General features: G+C 49.5%; 1 protein-coding gene across 16 annotated transcripts in view; it reads right to left on the bottom strand.

Annotated features, from left to right (window-relative positions):
- The window catches only part of EIF4G3 (eukaryotic translation initiation factor 4 gamma 3), a 149524-nt gene that overhangs the window by 100759 nt on the left and 30882 nt on the right, over window positions 1–17883 (bottom strand). For 13 of the 16 annotated variants that reach the window (XR_008970803.1, XM_057398548.1, XM_057398549.1 and 10 more), the window contains exon 2: window positions 3662–3737. Coding sequence is in view for 3 of the 16 variants with exons in the window: in XM_057398557.1 (XP_057254540.1) it covers window positions 3662–3832 (171 nt within the window). In the remaining 13 variants the exon portion in view is untranslated. Of the gene's footprint in view, window positions 1–3661; window positions 4387–17883 lie in introns of those variants that run through there. The other 3 variants (XM_057398557.1, XM_057398559.1, XM_057398563.1) reach the window with 1 other exon arrangement.

Below are 17883 nucleotides of genomic sequence, written 5' to 3'. Positions count from 1 at the left end.
CAAAAAGGTCTTTGCATTTATTTCTCTACAATATTTAACAAGAGAGCCCAAACTTCATTCTCATTCCCTGTTCCAGACTCCACAGGTTTGGGATCTGACAGCAGATGTACGAGCAATTGCCTTAAGTTCTTGCAGTATGAAGAATTAGGGAACACCACTCAAGCAGCTGCTCTACAAGACCAAACCCAAATCTTCACTGCCCATGGCAGGGGGTTGAAACTGGATGAGCTTTAAGGTCCCTTCCAACCCAAACCATTCCATGATTCTATGTCCAAACACAGCTCTCACGATACAGCATTCTCCATTGCTGATGAGGGGAAATGATCACAAGATCAGTTCATTGTAACAGCTCTTTCCAACTGGGATTTGCTTTAAAATAATTCTAATGGGTTTATTTATTATAAAATAGACTCCAACAACGTACCAGGTATCAGCATTTTCTAAAGTATTCTATATAAAATGCATGAAGATGGCAGACATCGGGGTTCGGTGGGTTTGGTTTTAACACCAGTACGGTTTCATTGACAAAGAGGTTCTACGAAGTCTTGGGAGGAATTTTGAGCATCTCCACGTGCTCAGACAAACCTAATTTCACCTGACAAACCACACTGTGCCTCTTCCTCACCTCCCATCTCTGACCAACAGGGGAACGTGTTCCTCTGCTTTTGTTTGGGGGGAGATTACCGGGGCTCACAGCGAAAGCCACATGATTTTCCATTCCCGTTTTTGGCAAGCAGCATGTAATTCTGGAAAAAAAAAGAGCTCAGGAATGTGCAACTGATGTCCTGATAACACACGTGGAAAGGCATGGAAAAGATAACCAAGTTACTGATCATCTTTACCTCACTAAAAATAGTGGTTTCAGCTGTGGGCTGCCCATGACCCCCAAACAGGGGAAGGACGTGGACCTGTTGGAGCGAGGCCAGAGGAGGCCATGGAGATGCTGCGAGGGCTGGAGCAGCTCTGCTCTGGAGCCAGGCTGAGAGAGCTGGGCTGGGGCAGCCTGGAGAAGAGAAGGCTCCTGAAGGGGAGACCTGAGAGCAGCTCCAGTGCCTGAAGGGGCTGCAGGAAACCTGGAGAGGGGCTTGGGACAAGGGATGTAGGGACAGGCCAAGAGGAATGGCTTTAACCTGCCAGAGGGGAGACTGAGATGAGCTCTTAGGCAGAAGCTCTTCCCTGTGAGGGTGCTGAGACGCTGGCACAGGGTGCCCAGAGAAGCTGTGGCTGCCCCATCCCTGGCAGTGTTCAAGGCCAGGTTGGACACAGGGGCTTGGAGCAAGCTGCTCTAGTGGAAGGGGTCCCTGCCCGTGGCAGGGGTTGGAGCTGGAGGAGCTTTAAGGTCCCTTCCAACCCAAACCATTCTGTGACTGTGATGTGACACCTGGATGATTCATCCTCCCACCCCACACACAATACAACCTCCAGGGAAACCACCACAGCAGCTCAGAGTCACCATGAGCTGGTACCAGACCTCAGACCTCTTCCCAGAGCAGCCTTCCTCCATGGGAACACATGTGTTTGAAACCTGCCCCATGCAGGGGCCCGCACAGGAGGACTGAGCAGCGCAGGGCGGCAGTGGAAGAGCAGAGCCAGGTGCTGCCGATGGTGCTCTGCCATACCCGTGACGGTGTGAGTTTTGTCATGTGTAGACAAACTACATCAGACACTACACAGAACCTCTTCGTTGCAAACCCAGAACTGAAGCACACAACGTTGCTCCTCGTGGAATAAAGCAGAGAGACCCGCGATGAATGAATTTGTCAAGGACCTCCATCACGTGCCTCCTCCACCCGAATTCATCTGAGCAAGGACTTACTCTACATTTGCCATCTGCCAAAGGCTTCAAATAGAAGCTCAGAAGGAACCGAGCTGAGAAATTTCTCTCCTTTCTCTAAACCATGAAATTTTCTTTCAAACTTGTGTTTTCTTCAAGCCCAGAACTGAGCTACTCCAGTCCTGGCTTCTATTCCGGTCCCACATCAAGGAGTGGTATTTTTCCACACTCAAACCCTATTTTAGGTCATTCTTCACAGTTACTTTTATATTTTACATTCATTTAAATTTTCACAGTCATATTTTCCCCACAGGCATCTGAATTATATCTTTGGAGGAACGAATTGATAAAAAAGAACCTTCTTCTTCCCCCCCAGAGCAATTCAGATGTATTTAAAGTGGGGTTTAAGTGTTTTATGGGGTATATAAAGGATAAACTGAATTATTTATTGTAACTGTTTGTACATTTGTGTTCCTTTGGGTTTGCTTTTTTGCATACATACTGCATACGTCTGTGTGGATATGCATATGTATGGTACTGAGGACAGGGGGAGCAAAAAAACCACCCCAACAACCTGTCCACACCTGGAGCCTGGCAATCCAACTGCTGTCAAAGCCACAAAGCTCAAACTGTTAAACCCTCATCAGCGTTGTATCCCAACCCTTCTGACTCACCTGGATGGAAACCTGCTGCCTCCTGCCCACCACAGCATCCATGCTCAAGCCTGAGGCTTGCTGCTCCTACTATCCAACTATCTTCCTGCTCCTGGTATCCCAACTATCACTCAAGTCTCTGCCTTTCTTGGACCCAGGGGCACTGGACAGCACACGTTGGCACTTAATCCTGTGCAAAGCCCGGCTCTGCATCCCATGCCAGCAGTGTCTGTGGTGGAAAAGGGGATCACAAAGCTCTTCCCTACAACCCAAAAAAGGAAGGGGCTGAAGATGCTTCAGACCCAGACTCCACACACAGAGCTGATAACCCCACCACAAGCTATTCATGCAAACAGGGGGAAGGAGAAAACCTCATACAACAGCTTATGTTTTTCTATAAGCAGCTTATGTCACTGCATAAAATACAGCTAATTTTTCCCATCTACAGCTTTTCTTCCCGTTTTCCCAATAATTAAAAAGAGCAGCTTAAAAGCGGGGTTTTGCCATTAGAAATATTTGTGCTATCCCACCAGAAAAGCAAAATATTCCTTTCCCAGGGCTGTGCTGATTTAGCAAAGCTCATAAATAACACTGGGCTTCCAGCTACCGCCATGAAAAAAAAAAAGAAAGGAAACCAGGATCAAACGTTCACAAATAAACTTCACCACATTTCTCAGCTAAGTTTCTTCAAGAATTACAAACACAAAGGACAGGGAGCCGAAAGCTCCTATCCCAAATATCCAACCTACAATCAAAGCACCTTTTCCTCTGGGTAATGGAATGTTTCACCTGAAAAACCAATCTTCCTTGATTGCTTTCCCGATAAGAAACCCTTAGAAAGGTGCAGGACTAAAGCACAACAAGGCAGTCTTTGAGATGCAGGAGGCAGGAAAGGGGCAGAGCCAACAGCCTGAAACCATGGCCAGGAACATTCCCACTCAGGTGAAACTCTGTTAGGAAACCCCATGCTAAATAAAACTACAGACACCCAACAAAAAAAGGATTGGATATGGAAGTCCCCAGGCTTTCTTCTTTTCCTACTTACATGTGACAAAATGGTCTTCATCCAGCATCACTTATTTCAGGAGGCAAAAACCAATGTTGTGGGGTTTTTTTAATTGTAAATTGTGATTTACAAATGTTAACTGCAATTGTGTAATGGTGTTGGGTTTGAAAGGAATCTCCCATTTCCTTATGCCTGGAGAACACGCTCCTGGCACCAGCAGATACTCACAGTGCTGTACACAGCGGAGACGGTTGGAGTGAAGATCCGGTCCTCGAGGGGCTGCTGCACAGGACCCCGGGGAATCCTGCAACACACCACGTTAAGGAAAGACACGTCCCAGGGAGGGCTGGGTGCTGGGTGACCATCAGCTCCCACGCTCAGGCAGACACACACACACATCCCCGGGGCACTCACATCCAACCAGGCGGCTAGGATCCATCAAGGTTTCCCAAAGGAGGAGCACAGTGAGGATCAGATGTCAGATACAGGAACTGGAAGCAAACAGATTGCTGACCGATCCACAAAACCTTGGTCCTGTCGAGAGACTCCCCCACCTCTATTTTTGTGAAGAGTAAGGGAAAAAACCACGCCGAGCCCACGAGCCCTCCGCATGCAGGCACACAAACCCGCTGGTCAGCAGAGCTCTGCTGGACAATGGCAGAGCCCGTTCTGCAAAGCAGGCAGGAATCGGGCCGCGATTGTTGCCGCGTTTGGCTCCCTGCAACCAGCGACTCCTTCCCTCAGCCTCCCACCGGCAGCGCTGCTAAAAGGGGCTGCCACCCAGACGTGAGGCTCTGAAGAGCTGCTGCCAGGTTATTTAAAGGCAAATTGCAGTTTCTTTCTGAAATTGGAAAGGTATTGTGGGAACACAGAGGGGAAATGAAGTGGGTAAAGACTTCATGCCAGAAACAAACAAGCCAGGATGCGTTTTACTTGTGGAATAACGCAAGAGGATGCAGGTATTTAAAAGAACAAAGCCTCCTGACTTAGCTAACTCCTTGTGGCCTTAGGCCCAGCGCATCCCTACACAACACCCGATGCCCGCTGTCAGACAGAAGCCATCCTTAACCTGCTGAGACGTTTTCCACTCAATGCCGTATTCAGACTTCACCTTTCTGTTTCCACTTCGTATGTCAAAGCCTCTTGGAAAATGAGAGCAGCCCAACTGAGAGACCTCAGAGCAGCTTCCAGTATCTGAAGGGGGCCTATAGGGATGCTGGGGAAGGACTCTTCATTAGGGATGTAGTGACAGGACAAGGGGTAATGGGTTAAAACTGAAACAGGGGAAGTTTAGATTGGATATAAGGAGGAAATTGTTTACTGTGAGGGCGCTGAGGCACTGGAATGGGTTGCCCAGGGAGGCTGTGAATGCTCCATCCCTGGCAGTGTTCAAGGCCAGGTTGGACAGAGCCTTGGGTGGTATGGTTTAGCGTGAGGTGTCCCTGCCCATGGCAGGGGGTTGAACTGGATGAGCTTAAGGTTCTTTCCAACCCAAACTATTCTATGATTTTATGAACTGACTGATTTTCTCACACACACCAGCAAAGCAGATCTCACACAGGAACGCGATTGTGGATACCACTGATAATGCGTTTGGTTGGCAGCCAGAATCCCCCATGTCCTGGGCTTAAGGGGAAACCTTAGAGCAGCTCCAGTGCCTAAAGGAGCTACAAGAAACCTGGAGAGGGGCTTCAGACAGAGGGCTGTGGGAAGGGGGCTGGAACTGGATGAGCTTTAAGGTCCCTTCCAACTCAAACCACTCTGTGATTCTATGATGGTTCTATGACAATCATGAAAACTCTTCTTGGGGTTTGTTCCAGTGGGGAAACAAATAGCTGTAAATTGAATTTTGAACCTGGAACATTAGTCTGAGTCCTCCAAAAGTCCTCGCTCTGCCCCACGTGTTGCTGCCCAAACCTTTGCAGGGACCAACATCTCAGCGGCAGCACTGGTAAGTGTCATAGCAACCCCAGCTCCACAACCTGACCTGCTCCCTGCCTTAAACCAGATGGAACTTCAAGGTTGAAGCAAGGAATGTTCAGACATGAGCTGCTCTGCATCTGCTGCGTGCCTGCAGCACGGCCCAGCCAGATCTCCTCCAGGACCAATGTGATGCAGAGCAGAAACTCATTGACAATATCCCACTGTTTTGATCCCAAACATGTCACTATAAGGTCTGCCTTCTCCCAGCAGGATGGGAAATTGCCCTAAAACCTTCCCGTTTGGTTTTGTATTCAAGGCTTGAAGCCAGACACGATAAAATCCTGTATTATAGGATTATGAAGGGAAGAGACACCACTGACCTTCACAACACCTCTGCACGTAAGTGATGTCCCTGCTAAAGCCTGGCAGGTGTAGAACAGGACACCTACAACCAGCTCTGACGGAGAGAACTGAGATGAGGATCCAGCACTGTTACCAGGACGGTGCTCACTCATCTTCCATCCCTTTTTCCCTTCTAAATGAGGGCCAGAATTGCTCTGCAGGCTCTAAGGCTCGTCTTTGATTTGCAGCCTCATGCACAAGTGGTGGTGTTTGATCAAATAAAGAGGTTTTTAACAACAACATCAGCTGCAAAATCCTGACTCAAGCGAAAGAACAGGAAGATTTGCCACAGAGTTCAGCGGGGCTGAGATGCTGCTCCCAGCCTGCATCCCGAGGGTCTTCCTTCCCTTCATTCCCCACTTTCGGAAACGCTAAAATTTGGGAGAGGAGGGTTAGAGACACACTGCAAGGCAGAACAAACCCTCCACATTCTGTGCATGCAAAGGCTGCAGCACCAGCCCTCACCCCACAATCACCAGGTGATGCAGACGGGTAGGACACAGGCCCCGGGTCAAGCTGCCACCCTTCCCTCAGAGCTGAGGCTTCCCATCTGGAGGCAGGTCTGACAATCAACTGGAGCAGCCTCTGCTTCCGAAGGGATCTCCCCGAGTTTGGAAAACGGCTTCATCCTCGCAAAGGTTGGGATTTATTTTCCTATTTTAGAACTTATATAAGCCAGGAGGAAATAATCTTCTTTGAGCAGAGCAACCTCTCTTTTTGCACCCAGGAAGAGCCGCCTGAAGGAAGGAGTTTCGATGGACTTGCAGAGTTTGGGGTTGCTGTTTAAGATCACTTCTAGGAAGTGAAGATTGTCATCAGATTAAAAGGAACCCATTTAAGTCCTTTTTGCCAAAGGACTTGACCTGGATGTGAAACTGATAGGGACAAAACCGCCTTAAACTCCACACAGAGACACAGGATCAGAGAATGGGTCTGCCCAAGGAGCCCTGCCTGGGGCAACGGCTGCCACTGCTCCAGAAGCACAAGTCCATCAGCAGGCTCTCACTTAGGAGGCTCTTTCACCTAGAGCTGGGTTAAGAGTGACAGCACAGAGACCACACCATGGGACATGAACGGGTCACAGCAGGCAGGTGGGAAGTGGACCCTCACCCAGCAGCAGCATCACCTCTGTGTCCATAGCAAAGTGTGCCCTGGGGCACTCAGCACCTTTCACCACACCGAGATCTCAGTGCCACTGGGAGCTGCACCACTTGAGGTGCAGCACAAACTGCCCTCCCGCTGCCCCCATCACACACAGGAGGTAAAGGATAACACTTCAAGGGGTAAAGGATAACCCAGCCTGGCTCTCTTGCAGCATTTAATGAACCACAGCGTGAAGAAAATGAGGATATGCTGAATAATTCAGGCAGCTCTTTCATGTCACTATTCCGGCACGCTTAGATCCAATTCCAGAGGATCCTGTGCCCTCCTCCTCCCCCCTATATCCCTGCCACCCACGTCACCCTCTTCAGCTGCACGGCTCCAACTATTTGTGCAGCCATGCTCCGAAACGATCCAGGAGGGTGGGAAGGGAAGGGAGGGCGAAGGGATGGAAAAGCAAAGCTGAATCCAAACCTCACACCGTTGTCAGAGCTCCTTCCATTACCGCAGCGAGAACAGATGAGGCGGGCAACGAAGCCAAACAGCAGGAGCGAGGGGAACCTCTTAAATCCCAGTGCAGGGGAACTACACCCCTGCTCCTCACGCCTGTGTCAGCTGAACGACTCCTTCCTCCATCAGCATCGTGCTAAAAACTAAGAGAAGGACACAGGCAGCGGGCAGCACTAACGGGATTCTCTTCATCGCTGTTCAGGGCTCATTAACTCATGAAATATATATATTTAAAAGCCCACGTAAGCGAGGTGCTTGTGGCAGGCTAATAAAAGCAGCACAGCTGCAATGGGAGTTCCACCCAGTCCCCATCTGCCTGCAGCAGGGATTACAAGCTGGGGAATTTCAGGAGCTATAAAGACCCGGTGGGAGAGGGCAGGCAAAGACAGAAACCAAACAGGATCCTTCCTGAAACCAGAAGCGTCCCTACGAGGAGGAGGGGATGGTTGAGTTGAACAGCCACAGCCACGCTCCAAGAGGAAGCATCCACAATTCCTCCATAAAGTGATTAAGGAATAAACCCGGAGCAGAGCTCAGAGCTGCCCCATCAGATGGAGTGGTCGGAGGCACTACCAGAGGCAGAGTTAAATACACGCCAGGAGGAATTTCCTGCAGAAGCCTCCTCCTTGTATCCCATTTTGTCTGCTTGCTCTAATCACCAAACTGAAATGCTGCACAGTTTTTGTGTGCTTTTACTGCAATGAACAGCCTGGAACATGCAGTAAAACCAGCTCTTACAGCACGGATCTGCACAGGTCTTTCTGCTCTGCTCCTGCTCCCGCGATTGGAGGGGGATAGAGAACACACTATTCCCGTTTCCTTCCAAAATGGATTCATTTTCCTTTTCACCTAAACTCATTTCCAGCAACCAGCAACCATTTTATCCCCAGCATGCACTGATGGCCTCTTCCTTCACTTCCAGCTGACAGGACCAAGTAAGCCCCTTCTCACATGAATAAACAGATCTGCGGGTACCCAGGGGCATGCAGGCAAATGCCTCACACACAAACATTCCAGAAGTAATGATTTCTCTCCCTGCACAGACCCAGTCTCCCACCAGCCATCCCTGGGGTTGCATAATCCCGGTGCATGTCCCTGCCTGTCCTGAAACTTGAGTGTTAAAGGCCTGAAAACACCCCAAGATCAAACCATCACGCGAGATGACACAAGGGCACGAAGCCACGTCCAATTCAAGCTCTTCCTTTGGCTTTTTGGTGCTAGGAATGCTTCAGAGGTGTTTGATGGCAGCGAGCTGCTCAAAGAGCCTGGTTCCCCCTCTGCAGCCTCGTCTCTATGGAACATGCAATCACAGTGCAGGAGGTGAACACCCGGGCAGCAGAAGCACCGAATTTAGCAGGCTGGGAACCACAAGGGCTCGCTTGAAAGGGAAAAGGGAAAAGCTCCGGCAGCCGCCGCTGAAACTTCCCCATCACCACCCCAGAACCCACAGCTCCCCGGGCAAAGCCTTTTGTTTGCAATGCTGCATCCTACCTGGCTGCAGGCCCCCGGGGAGCTTGGCTATTGAGCGGGCTCAGGGTCTTCTCCTCTCCATCCAAGCCTGAGCAGCCGGGGATGGCTCCTGAGCTCCTGCCTCTCGCAAGCGGAGCTCTCGCAGTGCGCTTGTGCTCTTAAAGAGGTAGTGCCATGGGGTCTGAGCAGCACCTTGCTGGGGTTTGGACACTGCAGCAATAACCCCTCTGCTTCCCTGGGCTTGCTGCTCTGCACACAGCGCAGAAGGGGTGGGAGGCAGCACCAGGCTCCTCTTAGCAAGTTTAGATGGGATAAAAACCAAGCAGGCTCGCAAAAGCAAGCACAACGACAAACTCACCCACAGCACGCTGTGTTTCAGAAACCTGCACTGCAACGTGTAAAGAGCTGGGAAAGCTTCAATATTCCCTATTGGAAGGAGAATTAAATCGCAGCATGAACACCTCAGCCAGGAATTTTGCAGGTTGGCTCCCTCACCCCACCACCAGCATGCTCAGCAAGGACTTCACAGACCAATTTTCCCCTCAAAACACATTCCTCTCTTAACAGGGCTGGTTTCAGGAGCTGGGAAAGCAAACTACAGCCTTCAAATGAGATACCCAAACCCCACCAAGGGACACGTCACATGGGGATAATACACACACACAAGATGAAAGCGGTGCCATCCGCTCTCTCCACACTGAAATACTGCAACCAAGCAGAGAAGCCCCCAAATGGTACACAACAAACAACTCCAGCTTGGGAAAAGGCAGGATCCAGTCTGGAAGTCAACCTCATGTGTACATGCAGAACCAAGCCCTTCATTACCAAGGCACAAGCTGCTTTTCCCTGGTGTCCCTGGTGTCTCCACTTTTCCAACTGTCTTACAGGACTCTAGCACCTGATACCCCTTATAGCGAAGCAGCTCTTGTTCATAAGAGATAAAGTTGACATTACAAAAATCAAGACCAATGGAATTCAAGGACTTTGAAAAACATAAAAGGCTTAAGAACCACCTCATAAGACGCCAGCCTGCTGCTCCTAGCCTTCTGCTGCCCATACCCAACAGCATATCCCAGCCCCAGCATGGAACATCTCCCATCCTTGCTCAGATCTCATCCCATTTTAAATGGGTTTGGCTCTGTTTGTTCTGGGTTGTTTGGGTTTTTTTGCTAGTGGATTCCTGACAAGGGGCCATGGAACCTCACAGGAACAAGCTGACCTGTACTGAAACACTGGGTTTATCTCAGCTTTCTTAGACGGATGCAACTGGTCTTGTGCAACGCGATGAGATGTCAACATAAAGCATGAATCAGAGCTCTGACTGTATCACAGGTCAAAATTGAATGGGGGGGTGTTGGTTCAATGGTTGGTGTTTACTGTTATTACAGCAGGGAAGAAATAAATACAACTTCTTGTCAGAGAACTCAGAAATAGAGTAAAAGTTGAGAGCTGCAGGTGAAGAATTCCTTAAAAGACAATGTCAGGTTCACGCCACGCTGAAGTCTGGTACTGAGGGCAGGTTTCTGGCTAGAAACGTGTTAAAAATAAAGGAACACAATAAAAGCTGCTTGTAAAGGAGCAAAACTGGGGGTTCTGGTTTAGAAGTGCCAAGCTGTGGAGCACAGCAGCTCAGCATCATATCTCTCTTTCTGTAAACAGACACAAACCAAGGTTCACCCCCCCCATCATGACTTATATCCAGCAGGACCTTAGAATCACAGAATAGTTAGGGTTGGAAAGGACCTTAAGATCATCCAGTTCCAACCCCCTGCCATGGCAGGGACACCTCACACTAAACCATGGCACCCAAGGCCTCATCCAACCTGGCCTTGAACACTGCCAGGGATGGAGCATTCACAACCTCCCTGGGCAACCCATTCCACTGCCTCACCACCCTAACAGGAAAGAATTTCCTCCTTATATCCAATCTAAACTTCCCCTGTTTAAGTTTTAACCCGTTACCCCTTGTCCTATCACTCCAGTACCTAATGAAGAGTCCCTCCCCAGCATCCCTATAGCCCCCCTTCAGACACCGGAAGCTGCTCTGAGGTCTCCACTCAGCTTCTCTTCTCCAGGCTGAACAGCCCCAGTGTTCTCAGCCTGGCTCCATACAGGAGCTGCTCCAGTCCCTGAGCATCCTCGTGGCCTCCTCTGGACTTGTTCCAACAGTTCCATGTCCTTTTTATGTTGAGGACACCAGAACTGCACACAATGCTCCAGGTGAGGTCTCACAGGAGCAGAGCAGAGGGGCAGGATCAGCTCCTTTGACCTGCTGGTCACGCTGCTTTTGATGCAGCCCAGGATACAGTTGCTTTCTGGGCTGTGAGCGCACACTGAAGCCGGCTCATGTTCATTTTCTCATCAACCAACACCCCCAAGTCCTTCTCTACAGGGCTGCTCTGAATCTCTTCTCTGCCCAACCTGTAGCTGTGCTGGGATTGCTCCCACCCAGGTGTAGGACCTTGCACTTGGCACGGTTAAACTCCATGAGGTTGGCATCAGCCCACCTCACAAGTGTGTCGAGGTCCCTCTCGATGGCATTCCTTCCCTCCAGGGTAAAGCTATTATTAAGCTTCTTTCTAGATTTTATGGCCTAATATCCAGCTCCTTCCTGCAACTTGTGTAGACAATGCTCACAACTGCATGGCCATTTACCAAACATCTACACTTTAAGGGGATCAGTGAAGCGTTTGTGCAAACACCTTTTGAATCCTTCCAGTTATCTGTGCACTAAACAGCAACTCTTTAAGCTCCCAGTTCTGGGCTGGTTTATACTTGTAACAAACACCTTAAATAAGGTATTTACCCTTTTATATTTTATATATATATAAATAAATAAATAAATATATTTTAAATTACCAGAACTGCACCTACATCAACTCTGTTGCTGTTTCACAGCCTCACCGGCACCTTTATGAACTGCAATTGCCTTGTCTGCAATCACTGACCTCCCAGCACCCAGTCTGAACTGCCTGATGATAACTGCAAGTGATAAGGCTCGTTTAAGTGCTCCTCATTAAACTATCATCTCCCAAGCCTTGTCCACATCCAAACGTTACAAGCAGCAAGGCTTTTGCTACTTATCCCAGCTTATACCAGACTCTCAACAAATACCCTCCCCATAATAAAACTTTTCTCCAAATTCATCTTAAGCTTTTTACCTAATTACCTATCATTAGGCTCAGTTCCAGCTTTCCAGTAATCCCAAACACTTCCTTTCCCTTCTGTCTACCACACAATATCATCCAATCTGCGCTTGCACTGAGCTGAATAGGAGCAGGGTGAGAGCTTCCCAAAGAAAAGGGGCACAAGAATCCCGATGGAAGTCAGTGCCCAGCAGAGGACAAGCTTCCCAATGCTCCTCATCATCACTGCTGGAAAACGTGACCTTCAAATGCCTGTTGGAAGTGTGCTCTCCATCCCCTTCCCCAGCATTGGGACCCAGCATCCTCCAGCCATTAATATTCCTCATCCTCTCCCTCCGGCACGTTCCGGAGCTGCATCTGTGGACACTGGTGTTCACATTCACACCCGGACTGCATCTGCAGATCCAGGGTGGCCCAACCCCTGATACACAACATAGAGCCTCTTCCTGGCTGAACACCCTCACACTGTGCTGCAGCAGCCACCACCAAAGTGAACCTTTGGTCTCTACCTGAGCCCATATTACATGCTTTAATACCCATTCTCACACAGTATCTATTCCCAAAGTCTTTCTCCCTACATACATCCACTCTGCAATACATTTTTGCTCCTCACTCACTCCTGATGTGCAGGTAACACCCAGTGCTGCATTTTTTGCACCAGGAATGACCTCACAACCTATTTAACACAAGGCAGGAGTTTGAGATCCACTTCCCACCTGGCTAATCATTAACAGTGACAGATTAGATCAGACCTTTCCTCAATCTATGACGTGTATCAGACAGCAGCACTTTGCTGCTTCAGGCTGAGAGAGCTGGGCTGGGTCAGCTGGAGAAGAGAAGGCTCCTGAAGGGGAGACCTGAGAGCAGCTCCAGTGCCTGAAGGGGCTGCAGGAAACCTGGAGAGGGGCTTGGGACAAGGGATGTAGGGACAGGCCAAGGGGAATGGCTTTAACCTGCCAGAGGGGAGACTGAGATGAGCTCTTAGGCAGAAGCTCTTCCCTGGGAGGGTGCTGAGGCGCTGGCACAGGGTGCCCAGAGAAGCTGTGGCTGCCCCATCCCTGGCAGTGTTCAAGGCCAGGTTGGACACAGGGGCTTGGAGCAAGCTGCTCTAGTGGAAGTGGTCCCTGCCCGTGGCAGGGGTTGGAGCTGGATGAGCTTTAAGGTCCCTTTCAATCCAAACCATATCATGATTCTGATTATCACCATCATTTCCTTTTTGTCTTCACTCCACATGTGCTAGGTCTCACAGCCAAGCCAAACAGAATGCCAAAGGAAAGCTGGGGGTTAGAGGGGAAGATAACAGCAGAAAAAATACCCCTTTTTCTGGCAAATTATTTCCAGCACCTCACTCACTGCTTTCAAATAAAACCCAGCAACTTTACCACCACAGCTGTAGGCAGCCGCCATAGTTACACCTGCAGACAACACCTCATTATCCACAGCTCATTATTGCAGGCTCAGGTTTGCATCTCTCAATTAAGGAGAGCTGGAGACAGCAGCTCAGCAGCACAGAACCATCCCCATCCTCAGCCTGGTGCCTTCATTGTGGCTGTGAGCAGTGATGGTGGCCATCAGCCCATGGACCACATCAGTGCCAACACAACAAAACCCATCAATTACTTGGCGCAATACAAACGTGTTCCTAAGGGCAAACTGATCTTGTCACTTCATCTCCGTCTCTTCAACTGCAACCCCAGCATCAATACAAACTGCCTATTTTCAGCTTAGACCTGGAAAGGTTGTTCGGGGTGGAAGAAACTGTGTCTGAACCCCTCTAATCCTGATGGGATTTCCTTGAAGCGTGGTGGTTCTGGGTGGAGGGACTGGAAGCAATGGACTGAATATTCCTGTAACTCTGAACTTTGTCCTGTGGATATCTCCAGCACCTCCAAGAAGTGTTTATCCAAAGCACAGCCTGAATAAGATGAAATCCAGGTTTGGACCAAGCTGAAAAATAGCAGTAATTAAGGCAACAGAACAGTACCAAGGCCTTGGATGAGTCCTGTCCCAGCTCAGGTAACAGGTAACACAAGGTGAACAAGGTGCCAGGAAAGCACCTCCTGCTCAGCAATAGAAAACTCCTCACAGCCAACCTGTTCTAGCTTATTAGTCCTCCTTCCCCCATAAAACACCAGCCATCCCTGTACTTTTTAACTTCATATTTTATTCTTACAATAGATGGACTCTGCTAAGAGATGGGAAAGTCAATAGAATTCATCAGCTCCCTTCAGCTGGAAAGTCATGGTATTGCCTCTATGGCATCACAGGGAATATGCCAATGCAGCCTTAAAATTCCATTTCATTTTAGGAGGGTTATTTATGGGTGCCCCTGTTAATTGAAACTCCCGTCATGCTGCAGAACACAGGCTGAGCTCAGGAACTCCAGACAGCCCCATCAGTCTTCAGCAGTCCTGCCCTGCTCAGCCACTGCTCAGAGTGATTTCTCATGGTCCTCCAGCCACAAACCCAGTTGAGGGAGGTTATAAAGAGCCCAAAATATTGAGGTGGGGTGAAGGTTCAACAGGGTGAGCCCTGGTGACCAGCACTAAACCTGGCTGAGCTCTGGAGGGTCTGCTGTAAGTTACAGGGGAGCACCATAGGGCAATAGCCCAAGGAGAGGTGCCAGAGGAAGCCTACACTCCAGAATACACCAAATCAATCAGAAGCAGAGATTTATTACACAAGGACCGTGCACGCCCAGCCAGCTCTGAGCAGCTTGGCATCAAAAATGAAGCCCAAAGTCCTAAGCAGGCCAATGCCTGGAAGTTGGGTTCATGCCATGCCATCCTGAGCTATCTATCTCTTACTAGTAGATGAAATTGGTGCAGATCTTACCTGCCAGGGCTATGGGGCTGGGCTGCTCTCATCCATTATTAAGTTTTCCTTTGCTTTCTGCCCACAGAGTGCAAGGTGTGGGAATGATGGGGTTTAGGTGGTGCTGCTCTTTACATCTGTGTACCAAAGGCAAACTTGGAATTTTGCTTGTCACCTTCAGAGGATCTACACCAAGACATCACTTCCTTATTTCATAAAGCATGCATGAACCGATCAATATAAGTAGTCACAGAAGTGTATCTGTGAGAGCCCTACAACATGTACACACACTTCAATAGATGATTCATATGTATGTGGAACAGAGGGAAGGAAGAGAACCTGCATCCCCCAGGGGTGTTCCAGCAGGAGCTGTGTGCCCCCAGGCACCATCCATGTGAAGACATCATCACATCAAATGTGAGCTGGGTAAGATGTATGTCACCCCCCAGAAAGGGGGCTGGATGCTTGCAGACCTCATTTCCAGCTATTTAGGAGGTCAGGCAAATGTCTATGGGTCAAGAAACCACTGATGTTACCAGGGTGAAGCCCTCAGTGCCATGGGTTAGTGGTGGCCTTGGCAGTGCTGGGGTAATGGCTGGCCTTGATGATCTTACAGGTCTTTTCCAGCCTGGCTCATTCTATGACAAGGATGGGTAAAGGCAATCAGCTTTTAAATTGTCCTCCCCTGAGGACACAGCAACTCCCTACCTGCCCTCTCAATACTCATGATCAGTTCCTCCTCTCAGACTTTCACTTCGCCTTTTAAACACCCAAATGCAGCCCTCAGCTCCTTCCAGGGGAGGAACTGATTGGGAAAGAGAGTACCTCATGTGGCTGGAGCTCTCAGAGCTATTCTGAGCCAGTTCCTAACCTGAAAGGGAGGCCAGGCGAGCCTCTCATGGCTCCTCGGGGCACAGGAAGTCACAGCATCTACAAGAAGTCAAGTGGCATCAAAGGAGAACTGCTGTCATGAGGGTGTAATCCAAGGAGCAGCGCCTGCAGGCAGAAGGACACAGCATGATGTGATCCATGTCACTGGCACCGGTGCTGCCAGAGGTAGCCCCAGCCTCTCTCAGCCACTTGCCCTGTGCCAATGTGAACCCATTCAAAGGGCTCAGTCAACAGGACCAGGATTAAAATGAACGTTTCCTTCCAAACTTTGTTTTCCACCCAGCCACGCTCACAACTGTGTCAGCCTAAAGCACAGGACCAAGCAGGAACAGAGAGACAGGGAGGTTGCACCATAAAAAGCTCTGGCTGTAGTTTCCCTAAGCGCATCATAGCAGCCTTCCAGTATCTGAAGGGGCCTATAGGGACGCTGGGGAGGGACCCTTCATTAGGGACTGGAGTGATAGGACAAGGGGTAACGGGTTCAAACTGAAACAGGAAGTTTAGATTGGATATAAGGAGGAAATTCTTTACTGTAAGGGTGGTGAGGCACTGGAATGGGTTGCTCAGGGAGGTTGTGAATGCTCCATCCCTGGCAGTGTTCAAGGCCAGGTTGGACAGAGCCTTGGGTGCCATGGTTTAGTGTGAGGTGTCCCTGCCCATGGCAGGGGCTTGGAGCTGTATGACCTTAAGGTCCTTTCCAACCCTAACTATTCTATGATTCTGTGATCCCTGGCTTTCAACACAAGGTGCAGGGATGGATTAACCGCAGGGACAGCTGCTGAGGCTGACCCGAATGTAACACAGTGATCCTACACGCTAACACAACTTTAAACCACTGCATAAAATGGATTTCCAGCTATTTTTCTGTCCTCTCAAATGAGAACACAAGCAGATCCCCCTTAAGGAATCATTTTCCTGCAGGGCATGGTAATAGGCTAAGGCTTCAGTAGCTGAACTCGCAGCGTGACAGCCATCAGTTTGACAGATCATACAAGCCTTGGGAGATTTATTCAAGGGTTGGGAGCTCAATGGGGCTGGGAAAGGAGGCGCAGGTACACACACAAAGGAAATGAGCTGAGGCACAGCTGCATTAAACCATGAGTAATGCTCTGACTTGAGGCCACGAGAGGACTTGACAGAGGCATCACCTGAAAGGAGGATGCTGCAGGTATCTCGGATCCAGCCCACGCTGTGGAGCTCTGGAGACAGGGCTCTGAGCTGGGAAGCAATGGATCTGACTGAGAGGAGATGGCAGGTAAGACAGCCAAGATCATGTGGGTTGGGAAGTGGTTCCTTTGGGGTGACGATGCTGTTCCTCACACCCATGCACATCTCGAGTGGCACAACCCATTCTGAAAGCACCAGCTCATGCAGCTTAAAAGATGAGGGATGAAAAGACCTCAGTAAGAGAAAAGGTAATAATGAACAGTTTTTAGTGTTTCCCTCCTCAGTCACAGAGGAGTCATCCTTCAGTCACACACACTACCCAAGGAGGCTGGCCCTGCTACCTGGCAGACTTGAGCACAGCAACCTGGAAGCTACAAATACAGGCATAAAACATAAAATCACCCCAACTGGAGTAGTCACGGGCCTTCAGTTGACCAGAAACAGTGATATTCCTCCCAGTTACTCTTGTTGTTTGGCAGCAGCTGTTAAATCACCTTCTCTGCTCCGCGATGCTCCAGACATCTGCATGTTCTCATGGAAGCAGCAGGTCTCCTACCTCCAAAATGCTGGAGGGTCAGCGGGATGTGGATTCGCTCGTCCAGGCACTAACAGGAGCCAAGAACTTGGCTCAAACAGAAGCCCTCATGATTTCTGACCAAGAGGCTCTTCCAGACATTCTCACACTGAAGTAATGAGCATCTCAGGGGCACTTCACAAACCCCAGCGGCTCAGCTGCTTCTTTTCACTGGGAGATGTTATGCAGCTCCTACACCCCTGCTATTCCCTGAACTGAGACATGGCTCCTGAGTTCCCATCACCCAAATGCTTGGGTTTGTCATTTTTTTTTATCATTTTGTAATTTATTTTTTTCTCCTTTCCTGGGAAAGGAGGAAACCAAACCCACTGCTCCCTAAGGGCATGGTGCCACAAGCACCAGACTGCATGGGATCCCTAAACCAACCCAAGTCACCCCCCACTTCTGCCACCCTCCTTCAGCAAGGATCAGCATTCACGAGCCTCTCTGGT

This window comes from Pezoporus wallicus, unplaced genomic scaffold, assembly GCF_028554395.1.
Source record: "Pezoporus wallicus isolate ANWC-B61680 ecotype Strahan unplaced genomic scaffold, APGP_CSIRO_Pwel_v1 contig_14383, whole genome shotgun sequence".
Classification (NCBI taxonomy): Eukaryota; Metazoa; Chordata; class Aves; order Psittaciformes; family Psittacidae; genus Pezoporus; species Pezoporus wallicus.
This window is presented reverse-complemented; position numbering and strand designations above follow the sequence as displayed.